At 36.7% G+C, this 17,659-nt stretch overlaps 1 protein-coding gene across 1 annotated transcript in view; it reads right to left on the minus strand.

Moving 5' to 3' along the window:
* Positions 1-17,659, minus strand: part of LOC129731291 (putative uncharacterized protein DDB_G0291608) — a 52,023-nt gene that overhangs the window by 3,027 nt on the left and 31,337 nt on the right. Inside the window, exon 3 of the mRNA XM_055691155.1 lies at positions 17,341-17,635. Within this exon, the coding sequence (XP_055547130.1) occupies positions 17,341-17,635 (295 nt within the window). The remainder of the gene's footprint in view (positions 1-17,340; positions 17,636-17,659) is intronic.

The following is a 17,659-nucleotide window of genomic DNA, read 5'->3' on the forward strand; positions in this document are numbered from 1 at the left end:
AATCTTTTGCGATACTGAAGATTTTCCGGATAGATTCAGGAAGATCCAAGAAAAAGCAAACCAAGAAAAAAATGAACTTGAATTCGTATTCAATTCCTGTCATATTAAAAATTTAAATCATAAACCTATAAAAGACACAACAGTAGTGAAAACTTAGGATTCTATTAGGATATATGCAGTCAACTAAACTCGCTATCAGTAATGTAAAAACCGAACTTAAAATAAAGTTCTGTCCGAATAATTACGTACTTTCCTTGCCTAATGCATTTTGATAGAAGCACGGAATGGATTTGCAATCTTTTTGCAAAATTATTCCATGCGATTATTTCGCATTTTTTCCGAACTTCTCGATGGATATTGGCGAGAACCAATTTCATGGGCAATATGTTTTGCAGGCGTTAAATAACTTTGACGCAACCAAATGTCCTAAATTTGACAGAATCCCTGCAGTATTTATGAAAAATCTTGCAACAGAACTTACTGCTCTATTGCGCTGGCTTTTCAACATGTAACTGGAATATGAATGCTTTCCAAAAAATGAAAATGCTCATTTCTTTAGGCTATTTTAAAATCTGGCCGAAAATCATACGAAGTTATCGTGGAATAGCCATAATTTCTTGCATTACTAAATTATTTGAAACATTTGTTTACAGAAAACTACTTCTACAAATAAAAACGAAATAATTGAGAATAAATATGGCCTTTTCAAGGGCTCCGACCAATTAACTAATTTATAAATTATTCATTGAAAAAGCTCTTTTTATGGCATTTGATGGCATAGGCAGTGGTACTTTTCAAATTGCAAAAAATTGAGCTCAGTTTTTGTTCGATTTAAGACCGGTTTTTTTAAAGATGGGTAAGAAGATTCTAATATATGGACAAACTCTTAGAATTTTGATATTTGGTCTTAAAACAAAATGGCGTTGGAAAAACATCGAAAATTTCCGATTTCTCAAAAATTCAAAATGGCGTAACTGTTGCCCCTTAAGTTGAAATATGTTCAAACTCGGAGAAATTTGGTTTTACATCAAAATACACAAAAAATTATATATAGAAACCAAGGCAGAAAAGAAAGTCAGTTTTTGTTGCACTGTGTTATTACAACACAATAATCCACAAAGCTTATAACATGCAAGGCTTTCTAATTTATTACAAACTATCAGGACCAGTAGACCATCAAAACACTGTGTGTAGCCTATGCAAGATCAATACTGGAATACTCGGCAACTTCTAAATCGAAATATGTCTGCCATCAATCATTATCGCATGATGGCTATTTACAATCAATACTGTGAAACTGTGAAACCATTGACTTTAGAATGTTTCGGGATTAACTCAATCACTTTTTTAGCTTAATAAGCAATCGCAATTGAATGAAATCTAGTTTCAAGTTTGTATTATAATATATAGTTTGTATTATAATATATATTATGCATTATATTATATTGTATACTCTTGGTTCTGATAAATAAATAACGTGTAAGGAAAAAAATCCGAGCAACTTTTAAATTGGTCTACGATTTCAAGGTGCTGCACAAATAGAAAAATCCTTTTCCACAAAATGAAGATCCACTTTTATATAACTGGTAATACGACTAGTCGATTCTGTCAAGTGACGCTTAGTTGGGAAAAAGGCGTGGTCGAAAGAAGATCGTCGTAAATTGATTTGCAATTTTTGTGAGCGAAATGAAGAAAAATCTATAAGTGAAGTATTCCACTATTCACAAGATCTTGGATATAGAGAAAAAAAAACATTTATATACATTATTGAAAAACTCTTCGAGAATGGAAATACCTTCAAAAAAAATCTGGTACCGGACGAAAATGCACTTTGCAAGAGAGCAAAGTTCAAGCGAAATTAAGGGTGGAAACGCCTGGTCGGTCGGCGTAACCATATCGTGAGCTGGGCAATAAATATCCGATTGGTTGAAAAACGATGAACTAGTATCTGCATAAAATGTGTTTAAAACTATAAATATAAGCACTATAAAAATGACAAAGTAGTGTTTTGGCCAGACCTTGCATTGTCAAACTATGCTAATGCAACTTTAGCGGATTTGCGGCAAGGCAATATCGGATTTATTCCGAAAGAAAACAATCCTCAAAATGTGCCACTGCTGCAGTCTATTGAAATTTTCCGAGCAAATTTGAAGCGAATGGTCTACCATAAAGGTTACAGAGCAAAAAACGTCGATTGTTTGAAAGAAAAATCAAGAAGGAGCTGAAAACAATTGAAACATCCGGAATTCAGGAAGCTATAAAGCAAGTACCCCAGAGTATCAGGAAATCAGCGCGATGTGGAGCTGAGTTTTTCCTATGAGGTTTGTAAATGAGTTACATTACTAGAATAAACAAACAAGTATAGAAAAATAAGTTGCGCAAGATTTTAATTTGGAATTGAAAGTTTGTTCGGATTTTTTTCCTCATACGTTAAGAGGTTGTTTCCCTTTGTAGCCTTTTCACTTGAAAAAAAAAAATAAGAGAACCACTGCACAATTTTCCCAAATTTTCGATGATATCAATTATCCAATTTTTTCAATTTTGTAGGTAGAAAAAAGGTACAATATTATACCTCTGTTAACTTTTAACCACTTTGTAGAAAATAGTAACTCTCTATTTTTGAAAATAACCGCTTTAGATTGAAAAAATAAATCGCCATAACTTTTTTGTTTAAATAGGCGGAGGTGAACAACATATCTCCCAATGCCGTACTTGCCAACAATATGGCCTTGGATCTAATTTCTGTAACATAAATCAAAAATGCCTTTATTGTGGAAACTCTCACAAAAAGGACAGATGTCCTATAAAAGAGAGTGAAAATTTTCGGTGCGTCAATTGTAACGGCAACCATATGTCAAATTTTTACGAATGCCCTGTCGGTTAAGCCATTGTTGCAAGGTAGGGTAAACAAAATTCAATTTCCCAATCAAAACAAAACCAAATAAATTCTACAAGCCCCGCTGTACCGCCAAATTTTTCTACTCCTTTTCATACCCGTTTAACGTATGCACAGGTAATAGGAAGTTCGAACATTATTTCACCTGATGTTGGTAGTTCGAAAATTACCGTTGATATGGGAGGTAAACAAAAACCGGTAATATTGCTACCGAAAATAGAAAATTAAAAATTAGAAAAAAATACAATTACGGCAGGTAAACTTTCTTTTCTGCAACAGGCAATGTTCGATCTTATGAACGCCATGTTGCAGGCAAATTCCATGTTTGAAGCAATTCAAATTGGAACAAATCTGTTTAATGTAATATCAAGAGTGTAAGCGATACTCAAAGATACAATTACAATTTGGCATCACATGATCCTCCCCCTCTTGCGGGGAGGGAGTGGCATTTTTGGCCAGGACAGGTCAAAACATAAAAAATTTGGCATCAGCTATGAGACGGAATCATCGCGTCTTCGATTAAGTCAAATGCGACCCCCTCCCCGCAAAATGGCGGGGATCATGTGATGCCAAATTGTTATTGTATCTTTGAGTATCGCTTACACTCTTGATATTACATTAAACAGATTTTAAATAGGATAATTGAACGTCGAGATAAACCTAATTTAGTATTGTAGGGGAAACGGGGCAAAATCGACATGTTGCTGACATTTTACGTAGATCAGACACCTACCAATCGATTTCTGAGACATTTTACTCAATATAAGACATAATTTGACTACCACTTTTAGATATTAGCGCATTACCATTAACGCTCATACATACTCGATATTATTTTGCTCTGTGAAATATACTAAAACCATGCCAAAAGCGGTTTCGTAGAATCACCGTTTTGAGCTCAGTTTTTGTCCGATTTGAGAACTGTTTTTTTAAAAGATGGGTAAGAAGATGCTAATATGTGGACAAACTCATAGAATTTTGATATTTGGTCTTATAACAAAATGGCGTCGAAAAAACATCGCAAATTTCCGATTTCTCAAAAATTCAAAATGGCGCCATTATTGCCCCTTAAGTTGAAATATGTTCAAACTCGAAGAAACTTGTTTTCGCATCAAACTTCATCAAAAAATCATACATAGAAGCCAAGGCAAAAAAATTGTTGCACTGTGTAATTGACGAAAGTCTTCAACATCTAATTCGTTTGAAAAATGTCCGCAGACGTCAATATCGAACGAAAATCGAACTAATTTGTATACTGGTAATTTCATGATGGCGGCAAGGTGGAGCCATTTTTTTCAGTATCCTTATATGGTCCTGCGATCTAATTTTCAATGCCCTTTGCACGGTGCGGCCATCTGATTTTCAATGTCCTTTTATGGTGCTGCCATCTAGTTTTCATTTTCAACTGGCGGATAATGCACGATAAATCGATTTTGCTTATAACCAGTTTTATGTGCATTCAAGTCATCAGATGGCAGCACTACGATTTCAAGGTGCTGCACAAATAGAAAAATCCTTTTCCACAAAATGAAGATCCACTTTTATATAACTGGTAATACGACTAGTCGATTCTGTCAAGTGACGCTTAGTTGGGAAAAAGGCGTGGTCGAAAGAAGATCGTCGTAAATTGATTTGCAATTTTTGTGAGCGAAATGAAGAAAAATCTATAAGTGAAGTATTCCACTATTCACAAGATCTTGGATATAGAGAAAAAAAAACATTTATATACATTATTGAAAAACTCTTCGAGAATGGAAATACCTTCAAAAAAAATCTGGTACCGGACGAAAATGCACTTTGCAAGAGAGCAAAGTTCAAGCGAAATTAAGGGTGGAAACGCCTGGTCGGTCGGCGTAACCATATCGTGAGCTGGGCAATAAATATCCGATTGGTTAAAAAACGATGAACTAGTATCTGCATAAAATGTGTTTAAAACTATAAATATAAGCACTATAAAAATGACAAAGTAGTGTTTTGGCCAGACCTTGCATTGTCAAACTATGCTAATGCAACTTTAGCGGATTTGCGGCAAGGCAATATCGGATTTATTCCGAAAGAAAACAATCCTCAAAATGTGCCACTGCTGCAGTCTATTGAAATTTTCCGAGCAAATTTGAAGCGAATGGTCTACCATAAAGGTTACAGAGCAAAAAACGTCGATTGTTTGAAAGAAAAATCAAGAAGGAGCTGAAAACAATTGAAACATCCGGAATTCAGGAAGCTATAAAGCAAGTACCCCAGAGTATCAGGAAATCAGCGCGATGTGGAGCTGAGTTTTTCCTATGAGGTTTGTAAATGAGTTACATTACTAGAATAAACAAACAAGTATAGAAAAATAAGTTGCGCAAGATTTTAATTTGGAATTGAAAGTTTGTTCGGATTTTTTTCCTCATACGTTAAGAGGTTGTTTCCCTTTGTAGCCTTTTCACTTGAAAAAAAAAAATAAGAGAACCACTGCACAATTTTCCCAAATTTTCGATGATATCAATTATCCAATTTTTTCAATTTTGTAGGTAGAAAAAAGGTACAATATTATACCTCTGTTAACTTTTAACCACTTTGTAGAAAATAGTAACTCTCTATTTTTGAAAATAACCGCTTTAGATTGAAAAAATAAATCGCCATAACTTTTTTGTTTAAATAGGCGGAGGTGAACAACATATCTCCCAATGCCGTACTTGCCAACAATATGGCCTTGGATCTAATTTCTGTAACATAAATCAAAAATGCCTTTATTGTGGAAACTCTCACAAAAAGGACAGATGTCCTATAAAAGAGAGTGAAAATTTTCGGTGCGTCAATTGTAACGGCAACCATATGTCAAATTTTTACGAATGCCCTGTCGGTTAAGCCATTGTTGCAAGGTAGGGTAAACAAAATTCAATTTCCCAATCAAAACAAAACCAAATAAATTCTACAAGCCCCGCTGTACCGCCAAATTTTTCTACTCCTTTTCATACCCGTTTAACGTATGCACAGGTAATAGGAAGTTCGAACATTATTTCACCTGATGTTGGTAGTTCGAAAATTACCGTTGATATGGGAGGCAAACAAAAACCGGTAATATTGCTACCGAAAATAGAAAATTAAAAATTAGAAAAAAATACAATTACGGCAGGTAAACTTTCTTTTCTGCAACAGGCAATGTTCGATCTTATGAACGCCATGTTGCAGGCAAATTCCATGTTTGAAGCAATTCAAATTGGAACAAATCTGTTTAATGTAATATCAAGAGTGTAAGCGATACTCAAAGATACAATTACAATTTGGCATCACATGATCCTCCCCCTCTTGCGGGGAGGGAGTGGCATTTTTGGCCAGGACAGGTCAAAACATAAAAATCTCGCATCAGCTATGAGACGGAATCATCGCGTCTTCGATTAAGTCAAATGCGACCCCCTCCCCGCAAAATGGCGGGGATCATGTGATGCCAAATTGTTATTGTATCTTTGAGTATCGCTTACACTCTTGATATTACATTAAACAGATTTTAAATAGGATAATTGAACGTCGAGATAAACCTAATTTAGTATTGTAGGGGAAACGGGGCAAAATCGACATGTTGCTGACATTTTACGTAGATCAGACACCTACCAATCGATTTCTGAGACATTTTACTCAATATAAGACATAATTTGACTACCACTTTTAGATATTAGCGCATTACCATTAACGCTCATACATACTCGATATTATTTTGCTCTGTGAAATATACTAAAACCATGCCAAAAGCGGTTTCGTAGAATCACCGTTTTGAGCTCAGTTTTTGTCCGATTTGAGAACTGTTTTTTTAAAAGATGGGTAAGAAGATGCTAATATGTGGACAAACTCATAGAATTTTGATATTTGGTCTTATAACAAAATGGCGTCGAAAAAACATCGCAAATTTCCGATTTCTCAAAAATTCAAAATGGCGCCATTATTGCCCCTTAAGTTGAAATATGTTCAAACTCGAAGAAACTTGTTTTCGCATCAAACTTCATCAAAAAATCATACATAGAAGCCAAGGCAAAAAAATTGTTGCACTGTGTAATTGACGAAAGTCTTCAACTTCTAATTCGTTTGAAAAATGTCCGCAGACGTCAATATCGAACGAAAATCGAACTAATTTGTATACTGGTAATTTCATGATGGCGGCAAGGTGGAGCCATTTTTTTCAGTATCCTTATATGGTCCTGCGATCTAATTTTCAATACCCTTTGCACGGTGCGGCCATCTGATTTTCAATGTCCTTTTATGGTGCTGCCATCTAGTTTTCATTTTCAACTGGCGGATAATGCACGATAAATCGATTTTGCTTATAACCAGTTTTATGTGCATTCAAGTCATCAGATGGCAGCACTAACCGTTGTAATAGCGAATTTCTTTATTCCACTGTGTGCGGGCAAAACTGTCGAGGGATAATAAAACGTCATCGCTATTTAAGACGCAAGTAAGAAAGAGATGCCAGATAATTGTTTACGAACTTAGCACGTGCAGTAGTGGGTTGAAGCTGACAAATTTTACAGTGCGCTTCGGGCAGCACGGCAGGTCAAAACTGGGTCAAAATCGAGCGAATAAAGAAGGGTTTTGACAGCAGTTAGTGTGCTTCCAGGTCAAAACGAGGTGCGCTGGTGGAATAAAGAAATTCGCTATAAATGTGTCGTGGGCAAAATGTATGGCAAAACTAGAAGTCGGGTATCTTGTTCTAGTCGTCTTTTGGTGACATTGAATTTGGTGATATCATAATCTTACAGTCTTGGGTTTGTCTTAAACATTATCAACACCTTTAAACGCAGCCTCCAATCATTAGTTCTACTACGGAGGTTGATATGATTCACATTCATGTTTTTCTAGGGTTTATACCCGTATATTCGTGGATTGAAGAGTGCCAATGTCATTTTGATAATATTAATTTGGGTTTCCATTGCTAATTTGATTACACCTTGAGTAAATTCGATACATGTTCAAGCAATATTTGTTTAGGTTCGTTAATTGTTTGGTGACTTCCTAGCAGTTTTAAAAATATTTTATGATCTGAATGAAACGAATCAATCTTGCAAACTAACTTTAGTGAAGTGCATAATTGTTATGAATCGAACAATTTTTTGAGTTATAAATTAGGCTTCCCTCTTGTACTGCACCAGGCCTACTTCATTGACCATAGAAAACACTATTATCACATATGCGGCTAACGCTTTTATGCAACGCGACCGGTCCATCCCACTTGGTAGCTATTGTATTGTGTTGCACATATGTTTTATCTGGGTGATGTTTATCCATAAATATTCATTTTCAATACAATATTCAACTCGTTTTATACCATCAAAAACTGGATCAATTGCTGTCCTACTAAAGAAATGTTGGCCTATGGAATCTCGTTCTCTCACGCTGGGTTGCAAAATTTATCAAAGCAAAACCCGATGCACGGCGGCGGACGTCCAGTCAGCAGCAGCATGGTTGTATAACCGCCTCTCGCTCGCTCGTTCGATGATGACCGCAGCGGCAGGCAGGCATCGTAGTTCATCGAAATTGAGTTTGCCACTGCAATGGTGGTGGGCCGGGCGAACCCATTAACAAATAACTTCGAGCCCATTTTCATAACAAACGAGGAGATTCGTAGAAGAGGAGTCCAATAAAAATAATTTGAAACTAATAACAATGCGATTGTGAGTTTAATCTCTCATCAACGCCGCTAACTGACAATTGGTCCGTAGAAGACTAGTTCATGGGAGCAGCTGAGTGGACCCATCCCATACCGTTGAGTGTAAGTTAGATCACGGATATTGTTTCCATTTTCTGGTGCTGTTTTGTTATTATACTTTATACAATTCTAATAGGGAAATGCATAGCTTTAAACATACACAGAAACAGACATAGTTATTTTGGTAAATTATGTTGTAGGTACTGGCACAATTTAAACGGTGGAAAAGTTAACTAAGGTAATATATCCTAGCTGGGCGCGTTTGCACTAATTACTGCATGTACTAAAAGCGATTATGCACTTACGCAAGTGCATATGTGGCTGCGGTGTAGACTTCTGCGAACGGGCGGTAATCCTAAAATGTATGTTGGCATGTCTCGCTAGTTTACATTTTGATGACCGATAGAGTGCAGTAGATGTGTTAGCATGTGAGTTTAATGGATTCACACTTTTAATGCTTATTGTAGCTGCCATGTTACTAACCTAGTGTGAGCTTTTATGGTTGCCCGGCTTCTGCTGGTTATATATATATGTTGAAGTTGGGTGGAAATAATTACGTTTGAATTTGTAATTTGTCAGCTTGTTTCTGTGGCACGTGAGATTTGTACTGGTAAATTGCTTTGATCTCATCGCTTCAAAAGGTTGGCTTAAACCACACATCATTACCTCAAATGTCACTGTAACCATAATATTTAGATGCGTCACGCTATCAAACTGTTGACATCCTACCAGGTGTAAGTCGTAAGGCGTGTCACCAGGTAATTGTGTTTTTCTTTCTACTTAACGACCCAGAAGCACCATTATTCAGAGGAACTGGAGCAAATCACAACCAGGAAAATGGATATTGAAACTAGCAGTATGACGTGAGGAAACATCAATATGCACAATGGGCCGGTGGTTTAACGGTTTCGGCGGTTTTCGGGGTTTCACAACAATGCGTGTCAATATCGTGACGATGGCAGCCAGCCCTTGATTTAGATTTAATTTTGCATGACATTTCATACGCACACTTTTTGTACCGGTGATTTAACATTTCGATGCCAGTTTTGTAATGCTGTGCGTGTTTTTTTTTTAGTGGAATCGCTAGCCAGCCATATGTTCGTAGCATAATTCCTTCAATTTATCGATCGTGTCCAGGAAAAATGAGTAGAATTCTAGTTTTCTACAGCATTCTAATGCAAATCTGGTGAAGAGTGACCATTTAATAACCTGGAATAAAATTGGCTCCAATCTAATTGAAAGGGTTATCCTGCACGTTGATTGTAAAAATGTTGTTTCGAGCAAACAGCATTTCAAATTTTGGAAAATGGACAAGCCGGCAAGAAACGCTTTATAAAATCCATAGAACTTTTATTCATTCATTTATTTATTTATTAGTCAGTATCAACAGACAACAGATGTCCTAATGTTGGTTAAGTACCTTAACAATCATGATCACTGCAATACAATATAACGACGATATAACAAAATAGTCGAGTCTCCCCTGCTACGTATCGGTGGCAAACAAGGCCATTACGATGTTTTTTTTTTGTCGAGTTTCCAAGTGGATTCATCGGCATCGGTTCTTATAGCTCGGTAAATGAAACCGACTCCGTCAGGGTAGACGACAGAGAGCGAAGCGTAAGAAGCGGCGTTGGATCGACTCAATCCTTATCATTACCATCCCGTTTTGGTAATATGAATGCCAGACAACTTTATGATGCGAAAAATGAATCTCGAAGCTCTGAATGCCTTTTCCACAATATAGGAATCAGGTAGTTTAAACAAAAGTTGGCTATCCAAGATAACTTAGAGGTCCTTTACATGGTCAACCTGTTGGATTTCGGTACCACAGAGCTTGTAGTCAAAGATGACAGGTTGCCGGATGCGGGTTAAGGAAACTACGGAGCACTTTTCAAGATTGATAAGCATGCAATTCAAGGTGCACCAATTTGTGAAGGTGTCAAACCCTTGTTGGAGGCAGATTGCATCCATCGTTGAATTTTTATAAATGTCTCCAAATCGTCATCAAATGAGGGCCTTTAAGTACATAGTTCACATCATTGAAGTACAACAAGAAGATCGACGATCCCAAGCGGGTGCCTTGTGGGATTCCAAACGAGGCCGGAAAAAGCTTTTGCTTGAGAATCATCGGTTGTTACAATTAATTTACGACCGACAAGGTAGGAACAGCAACAACGCAATACACTGCCACTAATACCGAGTCTTTCGAGTTTAGTAATTGTAATGGTATGACTGATTTTGCCAAACGCCGCACACTAATAGAAGTACATGACGTTCGTTTGAGCGCCCAAGATAAATCCATGTTGATCCGCGCTCAGGTATAGTTTGCAGTGGGACAGCAGAGGAGCCGTGATCACAAGCTCAAACAACTTGGATATGGTATATAACCACAACAGATATGCAACTAAACACCCAAAAACGAAACCAAATCTCTTTATTTCAAGTATCTAGCGGTGCCACGGACGCATTTTACACTCAAAATTTACTTACGTTTATACCATTCATACCTGCCTGTGGTGATGAATTATTTCGGTGCCTCTTGTTCTCATACAAAATAGAGAAAGCAAAAAGACTGTGTGAGCTTTCGCCGCGCTTTCGTCGAGAGAATTCCTTGGTTCTCTCTGGTACTGGTATAGCGAGAGTGCCTTTTCATGATAATCGTGCAGTACTACCCGCATACGTGCAACGTTTTTCATGTACAACTTTTTTCAATGAATTTCTTTGCTGCCCGAGTTGAAAACCGAATATCCTGACTAACGTTTTCAGTTGTGAAAATGGCGTCACAGCAAGAAAAGTGACGCAACAACATTTTGCTCGCGCATCGCGGGAATCCGAACCAATCGCACGCCAAGTTGGCAAAATTATTGAATGTGGCCAAATCAACCGTCTCCAACGTAATAAAAGTGCTTGGGAAACGTTTGTCGACTGCCAGGAAAACAGGATCGAGAGGAAATCGAAATCCGAAGGCCGCAAAAACAACCAAAAGAATTGCCAGTAGTTTCGAACAGAATCCCAACCTTTCAGTCAAAGATGTCGCAAGTAAGCTGGGATTGTGGTATAAAACTGGGAATCGAGCTTAAAAACGAGCCTGGACTGTCGACTTATGAAAAGGTGATGATTCCAAATCGTGATTATTAGCAATCAAGTCACTATATCACTTGAATCAAATGTAAGGGCGCTAATAATATTAATATCAGAGCACTAAATCGGTAGAATGAAACATGCAGAAATGAAAGATAGTTGCAATTGTCTTTTTTTTTCACTATATCACTGCCAGACAGTGGGATCTAGAAAGGTTCCACACACACACACACACACACACACACACACGCACACACACACACACACACACACACACACACTAAATCGGTAGAATAAAACACGGTGAACTTCCAGGCAGCGTATGATACAGTCGATCGAAACCAGCTATAGCAAATAATGCACGACTACAGTTCTCCGGATAAACTGACACGACATGTCAAAGCTACCTTAGACCGAGTAATTTGTAAGATTAATTTGCCAGACTTAAAGTGAAAGCTAGAAGAGTTGGACTAGAAATAAATGCGTTGAAAACAATAGATAAGAACTCTTACTCGAAAGAAACCAACTTCCACAGAAACCAGCCTTCCATGGACGGTGATTATGACGGCGACCAACTCGAAGTGGAAGAGGAGTTCGTATACTTGGGATCTCTGGTAACCGCCGACAATATCAAAAGTAAGGAGGTCCAACGACGAATTCAAGTGGGAAATTGAGCCTGCTTTGCCCTACGCAGGACGCTTCGATCCAGGAGCATTCGCCGCCGCACGAAACTGACGATGTACAAAACCCTCATTAGACCCCTAGTTCTCTATGGACTCGAAACCATGACACTGCTCACAGAGGACATACGCGCACTGGCCGTATTTGAACGGAAAGTTTTGCGGACAATATGTGGTGGAATACAAACCGAAAGCGGAGAGGGGCGTAGGCGTATGAATCACGAGCTGCAGACACTACTTGGAGAGATTCCCATTGTGCACCTGTCGAAGGTCGGCTGGGCATGTCGCGAGGATTCCGGACGACAGGGCGGTAAAATCCCTTGCCTTGATCAGGTTGAAGCGGATCTGCGAGTATCTATACGTCTAGGAAATCGGCGACGAGTAGCCCAGAACCGAGTAGAATGGAGGAAAATTCTTGATACGGCACGAGCCACTACAGCTCTAGGCTGCTGAAGTAAGTAAGTAAAACACTGTGCAAGGGTTTTACTGCAAGTTGTTTTGCTTAAAAAATGGTCAGCTGTTTTTTTGATTTTCAGTTGGCTTTTATCGATGTTTGTTAAGGGGTAATATCCACCAAATGCTCGAAAAACCAAGACTTTTTTCATGTTTTTTTTAATGACATTTGGGATGTAAGGTATATAAATAATATCATTGGATCATTGGAATAAGCAACTTTTGGAGAATAGAAAAATTTCTTTTGCTATTTTCTTTTACAAAATGACGGCTGCGCAGCGATTGCCGTGAACCGCTTTTTTAAAAGTTTTTCCGCGGCGAGCAGTAGAAGTCGTGCTCAACTCCGCTTATAACCAAAACAAAACTTTTTTCATTATCTACATAAGTGTTGCTAGTCAAGTACACATGATTATATTTTTAGAATTTTCCCTCGCAAAATGGCAACGGTTTGGAAAAGAAATTCTTTTTTGACAAAAAAAAATCGACTTCAATTGTTTATAACTTTTTTCGCTGCTAATAAATCACTAAAATCGTGTGTACTTCACTAGATAATCTAATGAAGAAGCTACAGTTAAAATTTCAAGTCAATCGGACACAAACTTTCTCAGTTCTACTGCTCGCCGATTTTGGATACATGGTTTTAAGAAAAACGCGTTTAAAGTTTCAAATTGCTATAAATCTCAAGAATCGCAATAATAAAGCCCCCCATAATTTTTTTAATCACCTATCCCCGCGCCGTAAAATTGTCCTTCCTGAGCTTTATTTTCCTCTTCTTACTTTTTTTTTATCTCATATAAGCCTGCGCCTAGCCTCTTCCGCGATATCAAACATGCGATGCTCGGCGACTTCGACGCGGTTGGTGTCCGATATCACGCAAAACTCAAACTTGTCACTCATATTTAAGTATTTTTGAATATAACTCACAGTTAAAAGGTATAGAAAAACTCAAACAAAGAACGTGCACTACGAGAACGGCTGATCGACTGGAAAAAGGGAAATTGTGAGTAAACACGTACTGTGGAGACGGTGTAACGGTCTAATCTTGATGCAGCGACCTCTATACTTCAAATTTGAAACACAATATCGATTAAGGTAACTTCTACTAGTTTACAAAGCCTCGAAATTAAAAAAAAAATGAACATCGCCAACATAAACGAAAAATTTTTTTTTGGAACATAAAAGTTGTTCGGTAAAAATTGTTTTAAACGAATTTTGAGTTTAGATCAGTACTTGGGCGATGTAGATTTTGATTCTAGGATAGTTTTAGCATGATTTAAGCCAATAAAAAAATGACATGAAAACTTTTTTTTGGTGGATATTACCCTTTAATGTCATGGAATTTTCTAGCAAAGGATAAAGTTTTCGTTTTTGTTGTCATAAATTTCCACAAAAAATATATCCAGCGTTTTTTTTATCGTGGTATAATCGAAACGTCACTATATTTAGGTTGGACTCGATTATATATAGACTCGATTGTATATCATTCGATTAAATATCATTTCAGATTCGATTATTTATAGTAGGATTTTTTTTCTATTTCAAACATGACTTTCTTTTCGCAACTTTTGGACCACGTGTTCAATCATTATAATTTATCAGTCAACCCTTAACTAGCCCGTTTATATGAGATCAGTATTGTTCAAATCGGTTGTGTAGTTTCTGAGATAATTAAGTTTCGTGATTTTCACATTTTGATACATTCTTCGTCTGTGACGAAGTTACAGTCCGATTACAGAAAAATTCAATAGGGTGTTATGCGGCAACTAGACCTTTCCTTTGACACTAATTTTGTGGAAATCGGGTCAGCCATCTCTGAGAAAAGTGAGTGAGTTTAAGTAGTCTTCGGAATATGTTTGTTTTCATAGCTAAGTTTCACATTTTCAAACCCAACAGGCAACGTAAAAGTCCGATATCAAAAAAAAATCAATAGGGTCTTATGGGGCAACTAGACCTTCTATATGACACTGATTTTATGAAAGTCGGTCCAGCCATCTATAAGAAACATGAGTGAGATTATATAGTCTTCAGAACACGTGTCTTTTCATAACTTTTGAACTTCGTGTCCAATCTTTATAAAATTTGAAAGTTAAGAGATTTTTAGGTAGCCCGTTCATTTCAAACCAATTTTGTTCAAATCGGTTGTGTAGTTTCTGAGATAATGCACCTTCGGGATTTTCACATTTTGATAACATAACAATAACATACAAAGTAAAAATCCGATTACAATGAAATTCAATAGGGTTTTTTGGCGAAAATAGACCTTTCATTTGGAATAATTTTATGAAAATCGGTCCAGCCATTTTTGAAAAAATCGAGTGTGATCGATAAGTTGCACATACACACACATACAGAAAATGCTCAGCTCGTCGAACTGAGTCTAGTGATATGAGCCGTTGCGGAACAGAGTGGTCTGAAGACCATTTTTTTCGAAAATGAGTTTTTTGCATAAACCGCATCTACTCAAGGAGCTGAAGTTGGGAGATTAGGAAAATTTCGGAAAATCGAATTTTAAAGCTTATTTATTCCGTGTTGAAAATTCGTCCGAAATAGAATGGCCGTTTTGTTTCGGAATGGTTCGGAATTCGGTCTATGTACATAAATCGATGTAATACTATCATGTAACACGTAACATGTAGCATAGCACATGTGATAAGGAACATGTCACTTGTTTTGTACATGGCACACGGTATATGTAACATGTTACACGTAATGTAACACGAAAAATGTAACATGTAAAATATTATGTAATATGTAATATCTTGTGTTACATCTAATGAAACACGTGACATCTTACATGTGACATGCTATATGTATCATATAACATGTGACACTAGCCATTTTATACGATTAACCGTCATTTTCTTTGTCATTTACCAGGTTCGTGTGCATAGACCACTCTGTTCCGGAACGATTCGAGGATTCCAGTGAATATATATATGAAGTCAGAGTGGTCTATGTACATTGGTGAGATAAAATCACCGATTTCGCAAAGAAACTGTTAATTTTAAGTATCCCAATGTTAAACCACTTCATAACCTCCGCAACGGCTCATATGTGCCATTTGGTTCTTTAAAGCACTTTTAAACCTTCGGTTTTGCCAGTGGATTGTGGACAACAAAGTAAATTCTTAGTTCCAAGCAACAAACAGAACATTTACATACAAAAATGAACGATGATAAAAAACTTCAACGAATTTACATTCTTTAAACAAAACAAAATTTTTTTATATATTGTGAATTTTCAGCAATTTGAAAATAAAAATGTAACCGATTGGAGTGCAGTGTGCTAGAAAGTTATTCTAATTTTTCAAATTTTAGGCTCAATATAATTTCTTGGAACGTTTTAAAAAACGTCAAAATATATTCGGGAACTTAAATCTATAAAATTTATTGGAAAAGAAAAACAAAACGTAAAATTTTTCAAATTTTTAAGCTTTTTTTGCAGTTTAAAAAGCTAGCCAATTGAATTTTAATAAATTTATCTTTTGTTTTTTTTTTATTTATATAAGCATTACCACAGTTCCAGAATGTGGTAAATAATGTTTTTATTTGATTTTTTTTAGTTTTTTTTTTTCAATTATATTGTGGGTGAAAAAACAAAATATGTAACATTTGGTAAAAAATGAAGCGGTCATAAGCAAGCAAAAGAGAAATCTAATAATGACAAACCACGACAGTCTAAAATATCTGGAGCTTCCTAGAACGCCGACAATTGAAAAACACATCCAGCTCATACCAATATGATATAAACTGTAGGTAATTTTAAACATCATTGAAACATAGAATGGCCAGACAATTGCAGTTTTGCCCGAGTGCCTACAATTGTGTATAACTAAAAATATTTTTTTTCCAACACTCGCTTCTCGCTAGACTAGTTCAGAAACTAGAAATTAATGAAAAAATAAATGAAATAATTGGTTTGAGAACAAACTTAATTGACACCGTAAAAACTGGTGAAAAAATGTTACTAGTTCAGTTTACAAAGATAGTTGTTTCATCTTTTACAAAGTTTACTGATTTTGGTAAATGCGCTGTAAAAAGTTTCAAGTTTCTTTTCAATTTTACATAATGTATCCCAGTATAAAAAACAAAGACGTAGTCTTACGTCAAAAATCGACTGGAGTAATCAAATAAATTTCTTTTTGAGCGTCTTAGTAGAATGGAATTGAATATTGAGAATAGGTTATGTTTCCATTTAATTCTACTACAAAAAATCGAATACCCTTTAATCAAATACCGTTCGCAGATACGTATTTCGGCTACTACATGCAACCATCATCAGTGCTTATGTGGACTGAAGTAATATTTAGAAAAGATAGAGGTTAAACATACAAGTAACATGTCACATGACAAAACTAATTGACTAGCAAAGCTTGCAAGATACAGTGATTCCGTCACGAATTATAGACATTAGCCAATTTCACCAGAGTGATCATTCAATCACTCAATAGTTCGCTACCGAGTAATTATGCGTGAGCAGATTCAATCATAGATATTATGATGTGAGTAATTTGAGTTCAATCGTGACAAATGGCTTGTACTTACTGTTGATTCTGTGGGAGAATATGTAATAACGACTGGGGTAAATTAAGGTTGCCATATGGTTGCTGTTGCTGCTGGGGCTGCTGCTGCTGATGGTTTGATTGTGGCTGCGGCTGCGTTTGTTGCTGCGGCTGAGCCTGCACGTACACATACTGGGGTTGTGGAGTTAGGTAGCTGTGGGCGGGAGCACTCCCGCCGATGATAGGCTGAATCAACGACTGTCTGGCTGGAACGGTGTACGTCGAGTGGTCCTCGTGTACCTGCGGTACCTTTTGCTGGTACTGGGGGGATCGGTTTTCTTAAATGTAATGATACTATTATT

The sequence above is a fragment of the Wyeomyia smithii genome, chromosome 3 (assembly GCF_029784165.1).
Source record: "Wyeomyia smithii strain HCP4-BCI-WySm-NY-G18 chromosome 3, ASM2978416v1, whole genome shotgun sequence".
Classification (NCBI taxonomy): domain Eukaryota; kingdom Metazoa; phylum Arthropoda; class Insecta; order Diptera; family Culicidae; genus Wyeomyia; species Wyeomyia smithii.